This window comes from Misgurnus anguillicaudatus, chromosome 14, assembly GCF_027580225.2.
Source record: "Misgurnus anguillicaudatus chromosome 14, ASM2758022v2, whole genome shotgun sequence".
Taxonomy (NCBI): domain Eukaryota; kingdom Metazoa; phylum Chordata; class Actinopteri; order Cypriniformes; family Cobitidae; genus Misgurnus; species Misgurnus anguillicaudatus.
In genome coordinates this window covers 23,405,093-23,425,656 of record NC_073350.2, presented here as the reverse complement: position 1 = coordinate 23,425,656, position 20,564 = coordinate 23,405,093, and the positions used below count along the sequence as shown (strand labels likewise).

At 36.4% G+C, this 20,564-nt stretch overlaps 1 protein-coding gene across 2 annotated transcripts in view; it reads left to right on the top strand.

Moving 5' to 3' along the window:
• Positions 1 to 20,564, top strand: part of phf2 (PHD finger protein 2) — a 39,310-nt gene that overhangs the window by 3,617 nt on the left and 15,129 nt on the right. For both annotated transcript variants that reach the window (XM_055184907.2, XM_055184909.2), the window contains exons 2-15: positions 6,850 to 6,935; positions 8,876 to 8,990; positions 9,236 to 9,396; positions 10,288 to 10,429; positions 10,562 to 10,748; positions 10,849 to 11,011; positions 11,090 to 11,177; positions 13,242 to 13,348; positions 15,141 to 15,232; positions 15,440 to 15,529; positions 15,690 to 16,040; positions 19,156 to 19,275; positions 19,895 to 20,010; positions 20,130 to 20,308. In XM_055184907.2, the coding sequence (XP_055040882.2) occupies positions 6,850 to 6,935; positions 8,876 to 8,990; positions 9,236 to 9,396; positions 10,288 to 10,429; positions 10,562 to 10,748; positions 10,849 to 11,011; positions 11,090 to 11,177; positions 13,242 to 13,348; positions 15,141 to 15,232; positions 15,440 to 15,529; positions 15,690 to 16,040; positions 19,156 to 19,275; positions 19,895 to 20,010; positions 20,130 to 20,308 (1,997 nt within the window). The remainder of the gene's footprint in view (positions 1 to 6,849; positions 6,936 to 8,875; positions 8,991 to 9,235; positions 9,397 to 10,287; positions 10,430 to 10,561; positions 10,749 to 10,848; positions 11,012 to 11,089; positions 11,178 to 13,241; positions 13,349 to 15,140; positions 15,233 to 15,439; positions 15,530 to 15,689; positions 16,041 to 19,155; positions 19,276 to 19,894; positions 20,011 to 20,129; positions 20,309 to 20,564) is intronic.

Sequence of the window (20,564 nt, the reverse complement as noted above, 5' to 3'; positions counted from 1 at the left end):
GACTGTCTAATAGTTCCAGTTCAGTTTTACAATTATGAATTGTTGTTAATTATAGCCGTTTCATTCATAAACTGTACTCAAATGTATACTTTGTATGTTTTCTCTTGGGAGAAGTTGGTAGACATTGTATCATTAATTTCTACTGATGAGCAGACACACACACACACAGGAACTGCGTACACAGAGAACTTAGAATAGAAACACATCATTCATGAAGTTTTACACATTCAATATTGATAGTTTTTAGTTATGTGACCCGTTGGAGGGCAAGAAAGCGTCAGTTTACATTGGGCACCACAAGCCAGTCAATTTTTTGTCTGTTTAAGTCCTGAATAATTAAATCACCTCTCAACAGAAGAAAAATTAAGATATGAACACAAACTACAAGTTTTGGGCTCTTGTGATTTATTCATAGCACCCAATTCTTTAATTTATAGTCACTAAAATCCCCAGATTCCTGCCAGAGCTCCACTTTGACGATGCCTATTTCGTGAAAAATTCCTTGCAATATACTGCTGCCAGGATGATTTTTATATTAATATTATATTGTATTGTATTATAAAAATTAAATCATATTAATGAAAAACAATAAAGTTCAGTCTGAGCACAAGTTAATACAACAAGGGGCGGTTTCCCGGACCTGGCTTATGCTAGTCCCAGACTAAAGTGCATGTTTGAGCTGCCTTAATTTAAAAACACCTTGTACTGCCATATCTTCAAATATATCAGTGCCATTGTTTGGTCTCAAGATGCACACCATTATTGTTTTTTGTATGGTTTGTTTATAAAAACGACTTAATGTCCTAATATAACTAAGGCCTAGTCCTGGACTAATCTAAACACTGTCCGGGAAACCGCCCCCAAATGATCTAATAAAGGTGCAAAAGTATTTGCAAACATTACATTTTCAGTCCTTTCACATCACTTTTGCTTTTTCACATTAACTCTTTAACCAACTTTAGCAGTTAGAGTAACTTTTAACTAGTAGTTGGATGCCCTCATTTTATGGCACAAAATTCACAAATTTTTCTTTTCTCTGACGGCATTTTGTATACACATAGCCCAGGCTTGTTTCCTTGTAGGTTAGTGCATTTTATTGCACAACAACTATTTAATATTTAGGCTAAAGAAATCACTCACTTCTTAACCTGCAGACAAAGGCAGATAGCGCTCTCTTGCTCTCCATCATGAGCCCTCCAGTTCCTCTAAATGCATGACGTCACATGAAAACGATCAAACTTGGGTTTGACCTCACTTTCACCCTTTAATAACAACAAGGCGGCTTGGATCATTAAACAAATTTTACATTTATGCATTTTTATCTAATGCGACTTACAGTGAGGTACATTTGTATCAATCTTTTTAAGTATCAGTGTCTCTGTTCCCTGGGGGTTTTAAACCCATGCATGATCGGCATACATTTTCGTATGTGATCATGTTGTCATCTGCAGACTATGACACACCTCCAAAGGCTGAACACATGCTGCAGTTTGTGATGGTGGGCGTGTGCTCTCGGCTTCTTAGGTGGCAGTGAATGACATCATTCCTTTCATTCACAGGGCAGGACGCCAGCTACAAGTGGCGCATTAGATCCTAAATGAGATTTGTCCCAATAACGCTAATTGCTAGTTTGTGACAGCAGCTTTTACAGTTCGTGCAAGCATTTTTAGTACATTGTAATACTGTAACTGCATCTGTCTCAAAGATGAGTGTACAGTTTATGACTTTTTATAGGAGAAACATTTAGAGCCTGGAAAATGAAATGGGTTTTTCTGTACTACATTGTATAAATATGCTTGCATTTACATAAGACCGGTCTCATGCATGGTAAATTCTGTAAATGGGTTTGCCAGTGAAATTGATTTTTCTCAATGAAATTTTTACAGCCTGTTTTTTTGATGACCCATATATACGTTTATCCCCATGTGGCAGTTTGAGTTGTTAATACACATCTGTTTTCATGTTGCTTTATTGCTATTTAGACACAAAACTAGAATGCAGGTGCTTCATTAAGATACTTAAGGTATATTTACTGCCATTAATTAGATGCTTTCTCAGACAAGACTAGATAAGACTCTTTCTTCCTGGACTATCAACACTTACAAAATGGCCCAGTAAATAAATGTTATCAGTTTAATGCAAATTAAACATTCTAGTAACCTTCAAGACTGAAGCTGTGTATATTCTGCAGGTGACACAAAAATAAATGCTGTTAATTTTTGTTAAATACACTAAAGGAAATATTTTACTTTGTAACATCTTTATGCCACGTAACAACTGTTTATTGTAAATACAGCTGTCGCATTGTATTTGACATATTATATATATCTGTATAAGTCATCTGATAGCTAAAATTTAAAGGGGACAGAGAATGAAAAACCATTTTTACCTTGTCTTTGTTGAATAATGGTAGTCTACCCACATTCACAAACAGACAAAAAGTGCTAAATATGCTAAACATCTCAGTCTCATAGAAATTAGTCTTTTAGAAATGTCAGCCAGAAAACTGAAAATCTGAAAAACTGATGCTTATGACATCACAGGCATCTAACTGCCCCTCCACTTTAAAATAATTGACTACATTTTTTGAGTGGCAGCAAAGTCAGCCAATTAGTAATGAGATTGCAAGTTAAGCCAGTAGGGGGAGCCAAATAGGTGCAAAACCACTTGTTTAAAATCCCCCGCCCTAATAGAGCTTTATGAGAGAGGTTTTTAGGAAGCTTCTAAGGCATTACAGACCCAAACAAAAAAAATGTGTCTATATATCACAGAACAAGGATAAATACTCCATTCAATTATTCTATGTCACCTTTAAGCTTTTTTCCATCCAATCCCACAGATTTCCAATTTTATTGCATTCGGTGGATGCTGTTTTGGCCATGTCAAACCTGGCATAACGTATTGCAAATCACAGACAAATTGTATAGACTGCTTTTATGATACTGTTATGATTTTTGAAGCTTGACAATTTAATTACTTTTGTATGAAATGTGAACATTTGTACAAAAGTTAATCTGACTTGCTTTTATTTATTTATTTGATGAACTATTCTATTAAAGGAGCATTTCACCCGTAAAAACATTAATCTTTATTGAAAGTGTGTCATATTTGTAGTCGAAATGTAACATACATTTCGAATTTGGTGCCTATTTGACAGAGGAAAGGAGTGTTTGTAGTCTTACCCCCTCAACAAAGATATTGGACTTCCTTCTTTCAATGATGCAAAATGATGATTTTTACATCATTGAAAGAAGGAAGTGTAACACTGAAATCTGTATTTCTCCTGTCTCAGCGACAACTGAGGAAATGATGCATGACCATTCAAAAACATGACTGGGGTTCTAACTATACAAAGCTTAATGCAAATGGGTGAAGTGTCCCTTTAAATCAATTAGGGACTGCCAACTTAAAGGACAATACGCAAATATACAGTACTGTGCAAAAGTCAAAAGACCACCATCACCAGCTTTGTTGTTTTAGCAAAGTTTTAAAGGAACAGTATGTAAGAAATGTATATCAATTAATCATAAAATGACCCTGATATGTCACTAGACATTAAGAAATCATTTTCATTTCAAATACTTATATCACTGACAACAGTGGTCTGGCCAAGATATTGTCTTTTAAAAAGTGGAGTTGCAGCCCTCAACTGATGTTTATGTTGTCATGTTGTGTATTGGCTGCCATTTGGGTGATTGCAGTACCAGTTTTAGCCACAAGTTTTGTTATTGCAATACCAGTTTTGGCCACAATCCTACATACTGTTCCTTTTATGTACATCAATATTTATTTTTCACTCTTTTTTAAACAGAAAATACAGGAAATATGTGCACAAAATTAAAAACACAACAATTTTCAGAACTCAATGTCTTCTTCAGGCATCAGTCAGTATTTAGTGTGACCTCTTTTGGCACGAAACACATCTTGAGCTTTTTTGAGGAGACTAAAGTCCTGAAGTCATTCGATTAGAATTAGAAATTAGGATTTAATTTCATTTAGGTTTAAGAGATCCAGCAGTTGCCTGCTATTGCTCAAGTGGAAGGGGAGTTTACCCTAAAAACTTAACACTTCAGCTTATACTTTTATACTGCTTTTAATACTACATACACATTTCTTGTATTTTCTGGTTGTATTCTAATAAAGAGACTGAGAAATAATTATAAATGATCACTATACAATTGCAAAAACAACAAATCTAATGGTAGCATGGTGGCCTAAGACTTTACTGTATATGATGAATATAAGCAGAGAAAAGTTGAAGAATGTATTTCACTGCTGATCCTGATGCACAAGTGGGCAATAAGATCCATCACACCCCGTTGCATTCGTTGTTGTCCTGAAATTTGACTCCATATGCTTGTGCTATGATTCAAAGACTCCAATGCCATCTCAGAGGACAGCATTCATGATATTCATATGACTGTACCAAGCTGGAGGAGAGCCCATAAGGGAAACTCCCAATTCAGTGATGTAGGACCAGCTCCCTCTAACGGCAGGAATGTGTTATGGATACGTTGTGTTGATGTCAGTATAGTAAAACCATTTGCATTGCAGATGGGTTACCAAAAATAAATACAGTGCCTATAAACAGCATTCACCGGAGTGGCCTTTTTTATGTGAGGACGTTTTATGGCATTTAATTACAATGGACTCAGATGAACCTTTATTACTTATTAACAGAACTAAAACTTATGTGAAATGAGAACCCATGTCCCTACAAAATTAATTAAAATAATTACATATTTAAAATCTTTGAATCATCACTAGTGCAGCCACCACAACCAGATGGCTTAAGACGTTACAGTAATAGGAATATAGAGGGAACTTGTGTGCACACAGTGTGTTTTGCAAACAGTAATTTCTGTAAATTACCATGAATTTACCAGAATGAATTTACCAGTAAATACAAAAATGTACTGTTCACAACGCAGTGACGTTCTGCTTTTTTACCAGTAATACATCATTCACACAACATCAGTATCAAAATACTGGTAAACTCTTCAGAGAAAGCGGAAGTTACCTGTGGCACGCGGCGAGTTCAGTGTTGTATTTGTAAACAATGGCGGGTTATGACTTCATATCCACGGTCCGTATTTTGTTGTTTTCACATCTGTGGCAAACGCTGACAGTCGTGAGGTTGCTCGTGACCAAACATTATTGCATTAGGCGACGTCAAACGGAACCTGCGTCTTGACAGCTGTACTGTTTGCACATTTAGGCCTCACAGAGGATGTGCCAAGGACGTCGGCAATTTGGCAAATAGATGATAAACTGTTTTAAACAACTTTGGTGAAGAGATGTGGACGTTAACTTCGGGTGTGTTCGACTTTTAAGCAGCGTGTGTTTGAAAACGTCCGTAGTGCGGGAGGTAAACGCGTCATCTTCATCGAAACGTTATGATTGGCCCGAAGCTGTCAGCGCAGTGTGACGTCGTCCTTTCTAATCTTTATTTTTCGTCCACACATGTGCTTACTACTAAATTACTGGTAATCGTACAACCTCTCTTACTGGTAAATTGACAGCATTGATTTACCAGAAAGGTTCTGTTCACACATGACCTGCTAACTGCTATTTACCAGTAAATTACCAGTAAAGACTGCAGGTGTAAAAGGGACCAGTGCTGCTGTTTTGTCTTGATGTGCACAATGTTATCATAAGGCAGATTTATAAAAGCCACTATCCTAAGTCCTGTCTGGCATAAAACATCAAAACCTCATCCTCTTAAGCATGTTAGTGAAAGCATTAAACTGTGCGGATGTCTTTGATGCAGGACGAGGAAGACTTATGAAGGTAGGGCAGACTCCAGAGTGTAAAGTGACCCTGTCTGTGAAATCCAGGCTAAACTCTCATAATTTAAATAATGAGTCTGAGATATTAAAAATATATCAAGGTTATATTTTCAAAGATGTTGTTTACATAATAGGAGGATTTTATGTAGAAAACGGTAAATCATGAAAAATGACTTTAGCTGGGTTTTCACAGATAAGCACAGGACCGCCAGCAGCTGTTTGTCAGTGTATACTGAATTGAGTTGAAATAAATAATCTTGGCTGTTGGACTCAAAGCAACGCAAATCATAAATATGACTCCAATCGTTAAATCAAATTTTAGCGTTTCACCTTTCCATGGGCAGGACTCTGTCCTTCAGGAAGTGGTTGACTAGTCTTGGGGTAAATGAATGCAGCAAAATACAGAGAAAACAGCAAGGCAACTCTGATGGATTTGTTTATAAGACAATAAGCTCAAGCGTGAAGACAAAGCTTTACATGCGAATGGCTTCAAGGGCAGAAGCATGCTATACTTGAAAAAGTACACAATTAAACAGATGTCAATGTGTGCAAGTCTTATTGTCCATAATTTTTGTGTCATTGAATTTGTGACAGTGACCAACCTCAGTACTCAAGTTAATTGAGTTACCTTTAAATGTGGCCCTGTCTGTGAAATCCAGTCTTAAGTCTTGTAATCTAATTATGAGATTTAAAGCATCAAAGTTTGATTATACCCTTTGACATGGCCTACCGCCATCAATAAGGTTATATTTTTACAAATAGTTTTTATTATATAGGATGATTTTATATAGTAAACAATACATAACTAAAATGACTTTAGCTGGATTTGTTACAGGCAGGGTCACACATATCTGTGCTTAAAGTAAGTCTTAATAAGTGAATATACAAAATAGTATTGTATGATTTTAAGGTCAGAAATCATGTGAAGAACAGTGACTTGACATTACAAACAATAAAACTTTAAAGGGGTGAATAAATGTTTTGTTGGCACTGTTTGCAGATTGTTTTACAGAACCACGATTACCATAAATAATCTGATTCTATGTTTATTGTGTTACAGCTGTGTGGGAGTGGATGAAGATGAAGCACCAGATATTGATATCTACCACTGTCCAAACTGTGAAAAGACTCACGGCAAATCCACCTGTGAGTATCTTTCCATGCTATGTAAATGACAATGTTTACATGTACACTAATAATGTGATTATTTCCAATAATCAGAGTAAGGACTTCGCTGCAAGACTAGAGCTAACTCTTCGCTCCTGTTTACATGCAGTTTTTATTTTCTGAATATTCGCTAATGATTGTGCTTATTATTATTCACACATAGCCCAATGCAAAGCAGAAATGATAAACTCGCATATACTCTCCACTGTTTTAATTTACTTGCGTTAAATGACAAACACCTTTTTTTGACGAAATATTATGACAGTGCCTGTAACGGTTTTATACGCTGCTGTCACATTATTTGAGCTGTTTTTGGATGAAGGCAGACTGCTGACAGCGAGTCGTGTTGACAGAGTTCAGGGAAAACTTCCTAATGTCAAGTTTAAAGGCGACATATCATGAAAATCTGACTTTTTTCATGTTTAAGTGCTATAACTGGGTCCCCACACTGCAAAAAATTATTTTCAAGAAAAACATTCTTAGTATTTTTGTCTTGTTTTCAGTAAAAATATCTAAAAATTCTTAAATTAAGATGCTTTTTCTTGATGAGCAAAACGATCTAGTTTTTAGACCAAAAATATCAAATGTAAGTGATTTTGTGAATAAAACAAGCAAAAAAATCTGCCAATGGGTTAAGCAAATTTTTCGTGAATTTAGTGTTTAAGAAAAATGTTCAAGATTTTTTGCTTACCCCATTGGCAGATTTTTTTTTATGCACAAAGTCACTTAAATTTGATATTTTTGCTCATCAAGAAAAAGCATCTTAATTTAAGAATTTTTAGATTTTTGTACTGAAAACAAGACAAAAATACTAAGCACTATTTTTTCTTGAAAATCACTTTTTGCAGTGCAGTGCTTTTATCAACCTAGAAAATGTGAAAAAGATCAACCCAGTAACTTAGTTTTGGTAAACCATTCTCTGCAAGCATGTGAAAAAATAGGTCATTAAAATTTGGCTCCTCTTGTGATGTCAGAAGGGGATAATACCGCCCCTTAATCTACACTATCCAACCACGACACTGCCATTTAGTGCAGAGATCAGCTCATTTGAATTTAAAAGGACACACCAAAATGGCACATTTTTGCTCACACCTACAAAGTGGCATGTTTATATGGTATTTTGAGCTAACACTTTGCATGTATGTAATCTGGAGACAACAAAGATTTATTTTACATCTTAAAAAAATATTGTGAAATGTCCCCTTTAAAATAAATTCACGCTTAAAGTGTGCGCAGTATAGATGTGATTCAGGTGTTTACATGGCCGCATACTGTGATTAAAAATGTACGCAGTTTTAATACGATTATACGATTTGAGCTTAATCGCATTATTTTTATTGAAGTATTTTGTTTTACACAAGGTAATATTGCCAAAATCCCATTATAATCCTATTATGAGGCTGTATGTAAACGTGGTCAGTGACTCAGAACCAGCTTTGGATAAGGGATTGTCCTGACGTTCATCTAAAACTTTGAGAGCATTTTTAAAATTCTAAATCCAATTTGTTAAAGCACACAAGATCTTTTTTAAATCATGCTGAAGCAACACGGATCATCAGGTATAGCACAAACTTGTGGAGGTTGAGTCACAGAGTTCTAGATGTACTGTTTGTAAGTTTTATTATAATATAGTGTAATATCACAGTCTTTATCCCATTAAAGACCATTGTTAAAATCCCATATGCAACTCATGAGTGGTTTACTCTGAAATGACACAGAACAGCACAGTTTTAGATACTAACCAAAGCATCATGTTGAGCCGAAAGATCTTCAAGGTCTTTTGGATGTGCATATACATTGGAGAAGGTTTCTATGCATTATTTACTTTATTATGTATCTGGTAACAAAGAATAAAGCGTATGGTGGCGATCATGGTTAAATTAAATTTGACTTGTTTCATTTGTTTCCAATTTTGTCAGTGAAAAAGAAAAAGAGCTGGTATAAACACGACACGGGGCAAAGTGGAGATGTCAAACCGGTTCAGAACGGCAGTCAGGTGTTCATAAAAGAGCTACGCAGCAGGACGTTCCCCAGGTAGGGTGTACATACTGTACAGTGTGAAGATCATGCCAAGCCACTAACCAAAATTTAAAGGGTCAGTGCTCCCCATAAGTATTTCAGTTCATTGAATGACCAGTAGATGGAGCCATCGGATCATGTTTCTTAATGTATTACACGTTTCCAAAAACATCTGAAAGGGATTCCAGCATGATGTCTTTTATGTGGGTAACTATCCGTGTGACTTTGTGACATGCTGACGTGTGTGTTTTCCACTGCAGTTCAGAAGATGTAGTGGTGAAGCTGTCAGGAAGTCAGTTAACATTGGATTACCTTGAAGAGAATGGATTCAATGAGCCAATTCTGATCCAGAAGAAAGAAGGTCTGGGAATGGCCATGCCTGCACCCACATTTTACATCAGCGATGTGGAAAACTATGTTGGTAAGAGTTTATTAGGTGATACATTACAAATTAATCATGTTTATGTAGTTATTTAGAGGTTTTTTGAAAGCTTGTGTACAGTGCAAGAATTTTCATTAAAAATTTTTCATTCAAGTGCTTAAAGAGACACTCCACTTTTTTTTGAAAATATGCTCATTTTCCAGCTCCCCTAGATTTAAACATTGAAATTTTACCATTTTTAAATCTATTCAGCCAATATGTGGGTCTGGCGGTACCATTTTTAACATAGCTTAGCATAATCCATTGAATCTGATTAGACCATTAGCATTGCACTAAAAAATAACAAAAAAAGTTTCAATATTTTTCCTATTTAAAACTTGACTCTTCTGTAGTTACATCTTGCACTAAGACCGACGAAAAATTTTAGGTTGTGATTTTCTAGGCAGATATGGCTAGGAACTATACTCTCATTCTGACGAATTATTAAATTAGGACTTTGCTGCCGTAACATGGCTGCAGGAGGTGCAAAGATATTACGCACTGCCCGAAAATAGTACCCTTGGTAACTTTCAATAGCAAGGGACTATTTTTGGGCAACTCTAGAGGGATTCGAAAATTAGCATATTTTCAAAAAAAAGTGGAGTGTCCCTTTAATATTCCCATCATTTAATTATTTTCATAGAGTTGATGTTCTTGTAAATATCACAAGAGGGCGCCAAGAGCAAATTAAATATCCCTTTTAATTGGTGTCGTACTAAATCAGTTCAGTCAAACATATAAATAAAATAATCAAATAAAAATAAATAACAAGCAATCAAATAAAAGGTATTATGATTTATCATAATAATCAGCAATGCTTGAACACTGCATTGTACGTACATGTGTTTGTATTTGTTGTATATGTCTAATGTCTTTCCTTTTGGTTTAAAGGGCCTGATGTTCTTGTGGATGTTGTCGATGTAACCAAACAGACGGACAGCAAGATGAAGTTAAAAGAGTTTGTTGATTACTACTATAGCACAAACAGAAAGAAAGTATTAAATGTGATCAACTTGGAGTTTTCAGACACAAGGTAAGCAATCGCAAAGTCGCTTAATATTCATTCAGTATTTTTAGTACAAATGCTATTTAAGCTTAGTACTAATTTTCAGAAAGCTTCTACCATCAGTAATAAAAAAAATGTATAAATGTTTTTTTCCTCTAGAATGGGCAATATTGTGGAGAGTCCGCAGATAGTTCGAAAATTGTCCTGGGTCGATAACTACTGGCCAGATGATGCATTGTTGGGAAAACCCCAAGTGTCCAAATACTGTCTCATCTGTGTAAAAGACAGCTACACAGACTTCCATATCGAGTGTGGCGGTGCCTCTGTATGGTATCATGTACTTAAGGTAAAACCTCAAAGATTGTGCATTTACAATACTTCATTACGAGTTACAAAGTGTATTGACTTTTTAAATTAAATACATTTTTGTTTTCTGTGTTGTACAGGGAGAGAAAATCTTCTTTTTGATCAAGCCCACCTCTGCCAACCTGTCTCTATATGAGCGCTGGAGATCCTCCTCTAACCACACTGAGATGTTTTTCGCCGACCAGGTGGACAAGTGTTACAAATGCACATTGAAACAAGGGCAGACTCTCTTCATTCCATCAGGTGATCACATTAGTCAACAAAGAGGTGCTAAAGCATGCGTGGGATTGTACTTTTATTAATTACATTTTCTTATGGCAGGATGGATTAATGCAATACTGACTCCTGTAGACTGCTTAGCCTTCTCCGGACACTTTATCCACAGTCTAAGCGTAGAGATGCAAATGAGGTCAGTGATCTGTTTCTTTGTCCTCAAAAAAGAGTTCAAATGCTTGTTTTTATAGACGGTTTCACTGTAGTTAAGAAGCTGCTTTAGAGATCACCAGGTTTTACAACAGAACCATGTAGAGAGATAAAAAGGTGTAAATATTTGAAGAGTTTGGTCCAAAACGCAATAAATCCATTTTGACTAATTTCGGTAAAAACGTGTTTTCTATACCAAGAAAGTGACAAGATGAAAACTACTTTTTTCTGTTACAAACTTTCACATAGCATCTTTAGGATATAATAACATAAAAAAATTCAAATCCATAATTTGATTTTCAAAGATTTATTATAAAAACTGCTATTTTTTTCCAAAATGCTATAAATCTATTGAATCAATATATAAATGTGCATTCATCTTTGCCATGTTATATTCATTTAGTTAACTAGTGGTTTACACTGATTGAAAAAAAAACATTAATGATATTAATCAAAACACTTACTTTGTCATATTAACAACACTGTCATTGCTGCTGTCATCCTTGTGACGTCGTCGCTGAACTTTTTTGACAGCTATCAGCTGTAAAATGTTTTGGTCCTGCTCGATTTTTGTTGACTTTGAGTAAAATAATGTAAAGTTTTTCATAAGATCCTCTGGGGTCAATTTGTTAGCACGACAGAAGCTTAATGCTGTCGGATGAGAACAAACAACAGCCTGCCTTTTTTTGTCTCCCAAGTGCATCTCATGTAAATTATTCGATTTTGATGGCTTACGTTTCTTCCCCACCACAGGTTTATTTTGTTTTTGTTTGTTTGTTGATCACGAAGTACAAAGTAGATGAGGAAAACTAGGATTCTGTGTGAATTCAACATATCGCCATTGTTGTTTACAATGCGTGGAATGGTGCGCTGTGATTTGTTGAGTGGATTTATTGCATTCTGCAGAGATGGACTGGTGTTTATCGCGTTTTGGGGAAAAAAGGGAGAAAAGATGACAAAATAACACGGCGGATATCGTTTTTTATACTGACCTAATACATCTACTTTTGTTGGGTATCTGGACACTCAGGAATTGCTGGACATGAGAAAGCAGACAATGCAGCAAAAGAAGCACTATCCACAGAATCAATAAAGTGTTTTATACCTTTTACAGACTTAAAACAAACGATAAATGAATACATCAGAAATAAATGGCAATCAGAATGGGATCAATGTCTAAATAATAAGTTGCATGAATAAATACTAAAGTGAGGAAAAAACATAATTCCTGTTTTGATAATCGTTGGAATCAAGTCATTTATACAAGATGCAGAATAGAACATTCAAAAATGACACATCAATTTTTACTCTCAGGAGAAAATCATCCAACATGTTCATCTTGTCAAAATCCATTGTCCATTAAACATATCCTTTTAGATTGTATTAGATCAGCCCCTGTGAGAAACTTTTTTTACCTCGGTCGATACTTTTGAACTGTTTTTAATCAAGTGAATCCAAACATGGTTTTAAGATTTCTAGAGGAAATAAATTTTAAACATCTTTTCTAGTCTTCCTTTATTTAATTATACTTTATTCTCACCATTAATATAAGAAGCTGGTATGGCGTTTAAAAGAAAGAAAGAAAGAAAGAAAAAATAATATGGCAGATATTGGATTTTACGTAAAATTAAGAATTTACTTTTTAATATTGACCTGATATAATACTGATTTTGGCGGTAACTATTTTTATTTTTAAATGGTGTTCATCACGTTTTGGAACCAAACTCTTCATATTATTAGTAGTAGCATAATGGTAGGGTCATGGGTAATAACTATTATATGGGTTTAAAAGAAACGTCTAATATTTTTGGTTGTCGCTTCTTGCTACTTGAAATGTAATTTAATGCATTTTGAAATACAATAACAACCAGGTGGTGATCATGCAAATGAAGCATTCAAGCATCAAACCTTCCCGGTTCTTTTTTGGCACCTCTGTAGCGACAAAAAGAAAGAATGAAAGTCATCAGCATGCGCTTTTGCCTTCTGTTATGTCATGACTTTCTCTCAAGGCATTTTTTAAGTAATCCTGCAATTTCGTCTCTTCAATCAGAGCATATGAAGTGGAAAAAAGACTCAAGGTTGCCAGTCTCACTCCATTTTCAAACTTTGAAACGGCATGTTGGTATGTGGGAAAGTTTTACCTGGAACGGTTTAAAGGTAAGCAATAAACAATAAAATCACTCAAAACTCATCTGTTTTATTGAATTTGGCTCATTTGTAGGTCTGAGTTTGTCTCACTGTTAGTTTAGGCTGGACAGTATATCAATGTTCATAATGTTTATTCAATTTGCATTTATCTTAGTGATCCTAATGGCCAATAAGTTTCCTAAAGAGCATGTCATTAGACTAATTTGGTAGTTCTTTATTGACTCGCGAGTATTATAGCGCAAAGGTAGGGATGTTTTATTAGCAATTGTAGCGTTACGATTGCATATCAGTATACTTACATTTTTTTATCATAATTTTTTAAACAGCCTCAAGTTATAATATGCTCTTTTTGTGTTACTTTAAATAAAATAAAACAAATATGTGACCTTGTCTGTGAAATCCAGACTAAAGTCTTAAAATACAATTTTGATATTATGAGCATCAAAGTTTGATTTCAGTCATTGATTTCAATCTTTGACATGACCTTACTCAGTCAGTATTAAAGAGATCAAAGTTATATTTTTACAGAAACAACTAAAAACACAGTGAACTAAAAAATTATTTTATCTGGGTTTTCACAGACTGGGTAACAATGATCAAAAGGTTAAATATATTGAGATCTATTTTTCTACTTCTACCCCCAGTCCTCCCTCTTAGGAGTACAAATCACTTGCAAAAAAAATCTAATTCATCACAACCATTTACGTTACTGATAACTTAAATCGTTTGCAGCAAAGCTCCCATCAAGTGACTTCCCTGTTGTTGGAAAAGTGGCTTCAAAGGTTTTCCTTTCAAAAATTACGGCTCCGTCCTGTGCAGCATAAGATTTATCCGTGACAGTGAACTTTGGGACAGGAAATCAAGCCATTTAATGTTGAAGCACTTGTAAGGAGAACTGTGCGTGATCTCGGAGAAGGCCTGCTGAGCAGATGAGGAGGGTCTGGAGAGCCGAAGTATTATTGCAGTCATTAAATCGGTGTATCTCAGGGTTCACAGATGATTAGCTTCAAAAGACAGAATCACTTGCTCCATTACAAACTAGCGTTTAAAGTCCCCTCATCTGGCCTTGGACTGGCTTGTTTATATTTCCACCATTTTACCCCCGTCACGTTACTTAATTTTGCCAGATCGCACATTGAAGCGGGCGGATTCGAGAGTCGCGGTTGCTCTCGGAGCTATCTGATGTTGAGATGGGATGGGAGTCGGATTTCAAGGTCATCATTTTGGAGTTCGACGCTCGTGTGCGACTCCAGGTAGAGGAAAAACCTTGGCCCCTTGCCCGGCGAGCGGCTGGCCTTTGGCCAGCTGTATTGCTCTCTTCTCATTTGGTTGTTTTAGCTTTCACTTTGTGTTCATGTTATTAATTTAAATGCAGTGAGGAATATATTTCCTTTAGTGGCTATGTATCCAGTCCAATGTAATCAATGTTGATGCTGGCCTTCCATAAAGGCACATGGCTGTTTCTAGGCCCCTCTGGATTGAGGTAATCAGTTTGATATATGAATGGCCTTTGTTATTGAACAGTAATGGGTCCGTTCGAAAACCTAGTCGATTTTTATTTCTGGTTTTACGTTTCTCCCTACCTTTCAATGGTTTTTCATGCTTTGAGCATTATTGACAGGAAAACCGTTTTTTGAGATATTGCTGCTAACGATTTAAAGAAAAGTTGGTTGTGTGGATGACTTTTCTCCAATTTGCCTATTTAGAAAAGGGCCATTTCTAGAGAGCATCTTGTATTACTAATACTTCAGATTTGGATCCAGATGGGAGCATCAAACTCATTATGCTAAACCTTTTGCAGGTTTACATAAGGCAAATAAGCAGCCGCCTCCCTATTTGGTACATGGTGCCAAAATCGTCAATGGAGCGTTTAGATCATGGACAAAAAAACAGGTAAAACTTTTTTTTGCGAACAATCATTGCCAGAAGTGTGGTTGTTTAGAAACAATAACAAGACTTGAGCTTTTGTTGTGTTTTATTTAGCGTGTTTATCTAATTGTTTTGACGTTTCGTCCTTTGGTGTTCTTTTACTGATTTAAATCACGTAAACAATAGCGATTGTATGCCGATTTGACCGCGACTTGCACTTTTTTTGTAAAGGCTCTTTTAGAACACGAGGACGAGCTTCCAGAAAACATGAAACCAGCCCAGCTCATTAAAGACCTTGCCAAAGAGATTCGGATTTCAGAGGTGAGACCGCTACATAAATGCTCAAGGATTTCATAGAAAAGTTTCCTATTGTTTGTTTTACAGGATCATACAAGATGTTGTATGTTATTGTGCATGTTAGTAAAATAAGGAAATCTCCCAAGAATATGAGTGATAACCCAGCCCAATGTCTTTGACTCAGAATGCTACAAAAGCCATAAAGAGTGAACCCAGCAATTCAAAGCCCCCAGCAGAGGAACCTCCATCTGCTCCATCTGAACCAGAAGAACCCATGTCCCCCGCCCGAAGCTCCACTCCACCGAGAGATAAGCCAGCCAGGAAGAAAGCCACGAAGCCACCGAAACCACCTAAACCGCCCAAAATGCCCAAGGCACCCAAACCGCCGAAGGTGCCCAAAATAAAAGAAGACGGCAAGAAGAAGTGCAAAGCGAAAGATGGTATTTTACCAGAGAAAAAGCCTTCGAGTCTGGCAGCTCTCGAGTCTCATGCAAAGGACATCCTAAACAAGATGGACCAGCCCAAAAAAGTAAAGGTCAGTAGAATTACACAAGTTTCTTCCATGATGATGAGGTTTGGTGAGGCTTAAGTAAAATGACATATTATACCAAATCATCATTTTATATACGGGTAGCTCCTTTATTTATTTTATGCATAAACAATGGGTCCAAAAAGTCTTTGGACAACCTAGTTACAATTAAATGTATGAATGTTTTTGTTTTAGATAACAATGTTAAATTTTCTAAAGAAACAGTGCACAAGCACACTTGAATCTAAATATTTCACCAAAAGAAGTTTGTTTGGTTTTAACAGCAAAAAGTATTTTGTAAAAATGACATGTGAATTGAATTTAGGTGTTTTTAAATGTCCAACACTTGGTCCTACGCTCTCCTTGGGGGAGGGCCCTTTAAGGGTCGATTCACATTTCGCGTCTTTTGCACGCTCCAGTTCGTTATTTTAAATGTAGGCGCGCGGTATGCGCTCATTATGGAAGCAACGTGGTCGCAACGCGCACGCTTGTTTTTTCCAGCCGCGTCCGCATCGAGTTAAAAACACTTCGACTTTCTAGAATGCCGCAAGCGCACTGCAGGTCATGTGACAAGAACCAACAGACAGTTGTGTTTTCCATGCGGATTTAGACGCGAAATGTGAACCGCCCCTAAAAAGGTCCTATGTACCATTTGGTACCAAAATGTACATTTGAGGTACTAATATATGCACTCTTTGGTACCAATATGTACCTCTGAGGTACTCTTTAAGGGGGTTGCACACTGTTCTAAAAAAATCTAACACATTGTTTACTATGACTATACGCACACCGGCGCCGACAGGTGTCGCCTGTCCGCGCCACCCAGCTACGACTCAGGAAGTTGCTCAAATCCCTGTCGCGCCACAGAGCGGCACTCACATAGTTTAACATTAACAGGGTGTCCGCAGGGTTTTAAAAAGTATTAAAAAGTGTTAAATCAGAATTGTCAAATTTAAGGCCATTAAAAGTGTTAAATTTGGCTTAGAGGTATTATTTTTTTCCAAATTAGGTATTATTTTTTTTTCAGACTATCAGGTGTCCTATACTGATTGAAATTCTATGTGCGTTCGCGTTAGTTCGTTTAAATATGGGCTTTAGCATATCTGGGCACATAATCAAAGATCTTTCGTCTCTGGTATGTGATCAAAGCCTGGAGTGGAGCCAAATCACGTTCCTCTCTCCATTGTAAGTGTTCTGTTATCCCTACGCACCGGATCCACTCCGGGTTTTCTGACTGTATCACGTTAAGCTGAGGTAAAAGTTTATTTTAGCTAGCATGGTCAAACTTATAATGCAGGAAGGCTCCGATGTTTTGAAGATCGATAAAGTAGTAAAAGACCAATGGAGATTGACTTGGCTTAGCGAAATTATGAAAATTGGCAAGCCTTTCAGTTCGTGGGCTAAGAAACCCAAACAGCCAGGTAACTTGCGTGTCTGCACAGTATGACTAACGTTAGGGGTCCTGTATTTTGGGGGTAAATGATTTCTCACGTACGTGATCATCCGCGTCACGTTTTTTAATGCTATGCTGATCTAGCCAGTGGCTGGTACAACGGGTTTATTAAACTCGTGGGTAAACTTCATGTGGCGCCACAAGAACCAAGAGGCAGATGACATCCAAATCCTCTGAGAGGGATGACGAGGAAGCATAAGAAGAAACTGCTTCCGAAATGCTCTCGCGGGACTTTGATGTCATCCACCTGTCGGTTCTTGCAGTTGCATTTGCGTTTGGTCCGTCACAAAAACGTAACATTTGTACATATATTTAAGCACCGCAGTTTAAAAACAGGTGATTTTAAGCCATTCAAACACAAACAACAGCGCCAAATGCTAAAGCCGCGCATTTGTTTCTCATTGAGTTTGTGTTGTGAGTATTTTTGACGCTTTATTGGCCTTAAATTACACACATGCCTCAAAAATCCCGTCTTTGCAAATATCCTCATATAAACACGACCATTTAGGTCTTAGGAGAAAGTAAACAGCATAAACATTGCGCATAAAATAGCACATCAGCGCTGCCTCTATTGTAACATAATTAGTTGATAAAGGTACAGTCATTCATTTTACAACTGTCACTCACTATGGTTACAGGCATCCTGTGCGAATTGTACACGAGTTTGACGCGAGTTGCTCGTTCAGGGTTTATATTCATACATAACGTTACTGTATTAGAGCTGTGACTGTAAGCTGTTGTGTGAACAGAACAGACCCTGGATTATTCGTTTATGTGTACTGAATAATATGATATGAAAAAGTTGTATTTGTTCACATTAGTAAATGCATTATATAACATGAACAAACAATGAAAAATATAGAGTATATAATCATTAATTAATTCTTGTTTATGTCATTACAGTAATTGATGTTAGTTCATGGTGCATTAACTAATGTTAACAGTTTCAACTTTTTATTTAAATTATTAGTAAATGCTAAAATAAATACATTTACAATTAATAAATAATTATTAAAAGATTCATTAAAGGTGGTGATATTCATGTTTTCTTTTTATATAGTGAGTTATTTAGCTGTTTATCTGAAATGCCCTGCAAACTACAGCTACCTATATATGCCACAGGAGACTTCAATATGGAATTCATGGCAAAAAAATCTCCCCTAAAAAAGCTATTGGTCTCGCATAAAGTGTTAGGTAAAGGAATATGACTTGGCCTGAAAAACATTTCAGTCAGAAGAATTTTTTCACTTTAATTCATGTCTATTCTTTTTTGTATGTTATATATGTCAAAATCTGTGTAAATAATAGAAAGGTCGCTGATTAACACTTGCAATTCAGTGTCGTGGTGGTTTTAAAAACTATTCTGAAGGTAGTAACAAAGGTATTAAAAAGTAGTAAATTTAACTTAAGGATTGCTGTATATACCCTGATTAAATAACATCATATTTGTCCCAAATCAATAACGATTAACATTTGCTGCTAACGTATATTTTGCATTTTGAAGTAGACGCTATCTGACGAAGCTTGCGCTATTTATTGTGCATTTCTGGTTTACAATACCTCCGATTTGTCCTAGACGCGACGCCCCCTTTAGGTGCAAAGGTGTACAGGTAGGGACCATTTTCTTCTATTGGTGTAATTGGACATTTTAATTTTGTTATTTCACAGATGGCTAAGACTGGCTTGAGTGTCATGGAGAAGGAGACAAGTAAACCCAATGACGTTCAGAAGTTTGAGATGATTCGAGAACACAATAAGAACAAGACCGAGGCGAAATGGAAATATAAGGTACATCTGTTTAAAACAGAAAGAACAGTTGTGGATTTTTATGTTAAAAAGTGTCAAAAAGGTCAGAAGACATTTACACATTTCCATTTAAAGTAAATCATTAGAAATATCTCTACCGATCAATCGCTCTTATCTGGGCCCATCAAAGCAGCACCCAGAAGCCTTTTCTCATGCTCAGTGTTTACTTAATGCTATGTCATATTCCCAGCATGCCAGCTAAGTATTTACATATGCCTTTACTTGAATGAGCATGTTGTGTCATTGTTGGACAATGCAGGATGGCTTTTGTAGGAAAAGCTTAATTCGGCCGAACGGAAGGCATTAGAGGTCTTTCGTTTAAGGGGGAGAATTCAATGCCAGACAGACCAGGAATGTTTGTATCCGCTCCAAGTCCCCTGATCCGAGCGCTCCTCTGCAGCTCTCCAAACACTTGCAGATGGAGAGGAACCTCTGTTTGATATTCTTCAAGGTCATCAGCTGCAATGACTTCAGTCTTTGACGTCTGATCGCCGCAGACGTGGTCGACAGACAGCGGCAAACACCAAAGACATGTCAAGTGTTTGAAAGACAAAGAGTTTCAACGCACCGAATTTGATTTGTTTTCGTTTCCATCTTGCAGAACAGCAAACCTGATTCGTTGTTGAAAATGGAGGAAGAGCACAAATTTGACAAAACGTTACTCGGACACAAAGACAACAAATTTGGGTTTTCAATGTCGAATAAAAAGTTCCTGGGGTAAGTATGTTTTGTATATACAGTATTATGAATTCAGCTTATTTCAAACATTGGTGTCTTCGTGTATACCAGATTGTCTGTTTTAAAGTGTTGTTTCTTCCGTCATCTGGTTTTCTCAGATCAAAGACATTCAAGACACAGACCAATTCAAGTGTTTTTGGCTCTATACAAAACATTAAGGAGGAAAAGCCCAAGCCCGTGAGAGACGAGTACGAGTACGTCTCTGATGAGGGAGAGCTTAAGATCGACGAATTCCCAATCAGGAGGAAAAAGAATGCTGTCAAGAGAGAGTTTTCTTGTAAGGTTTCATGATACGCGATCTGGGTCAGGGTGATTTTCTGATTAAATAAAATGTATAACTTAAGTGCTATGAAAAAAGATTCAAAAATGATTATATAGTCTGTAATGAGACCCAGATGGATTTCTGCACTGATTTTAGGGGAAACGGCTAGAATTCCTTGGAATGGATTTAAACATCGGATAATGTGTTAACCAGAGCTGATATTATTACATTCTTATTAGTAGCTAAAAGCATTATTAAATTTGTCAAAATG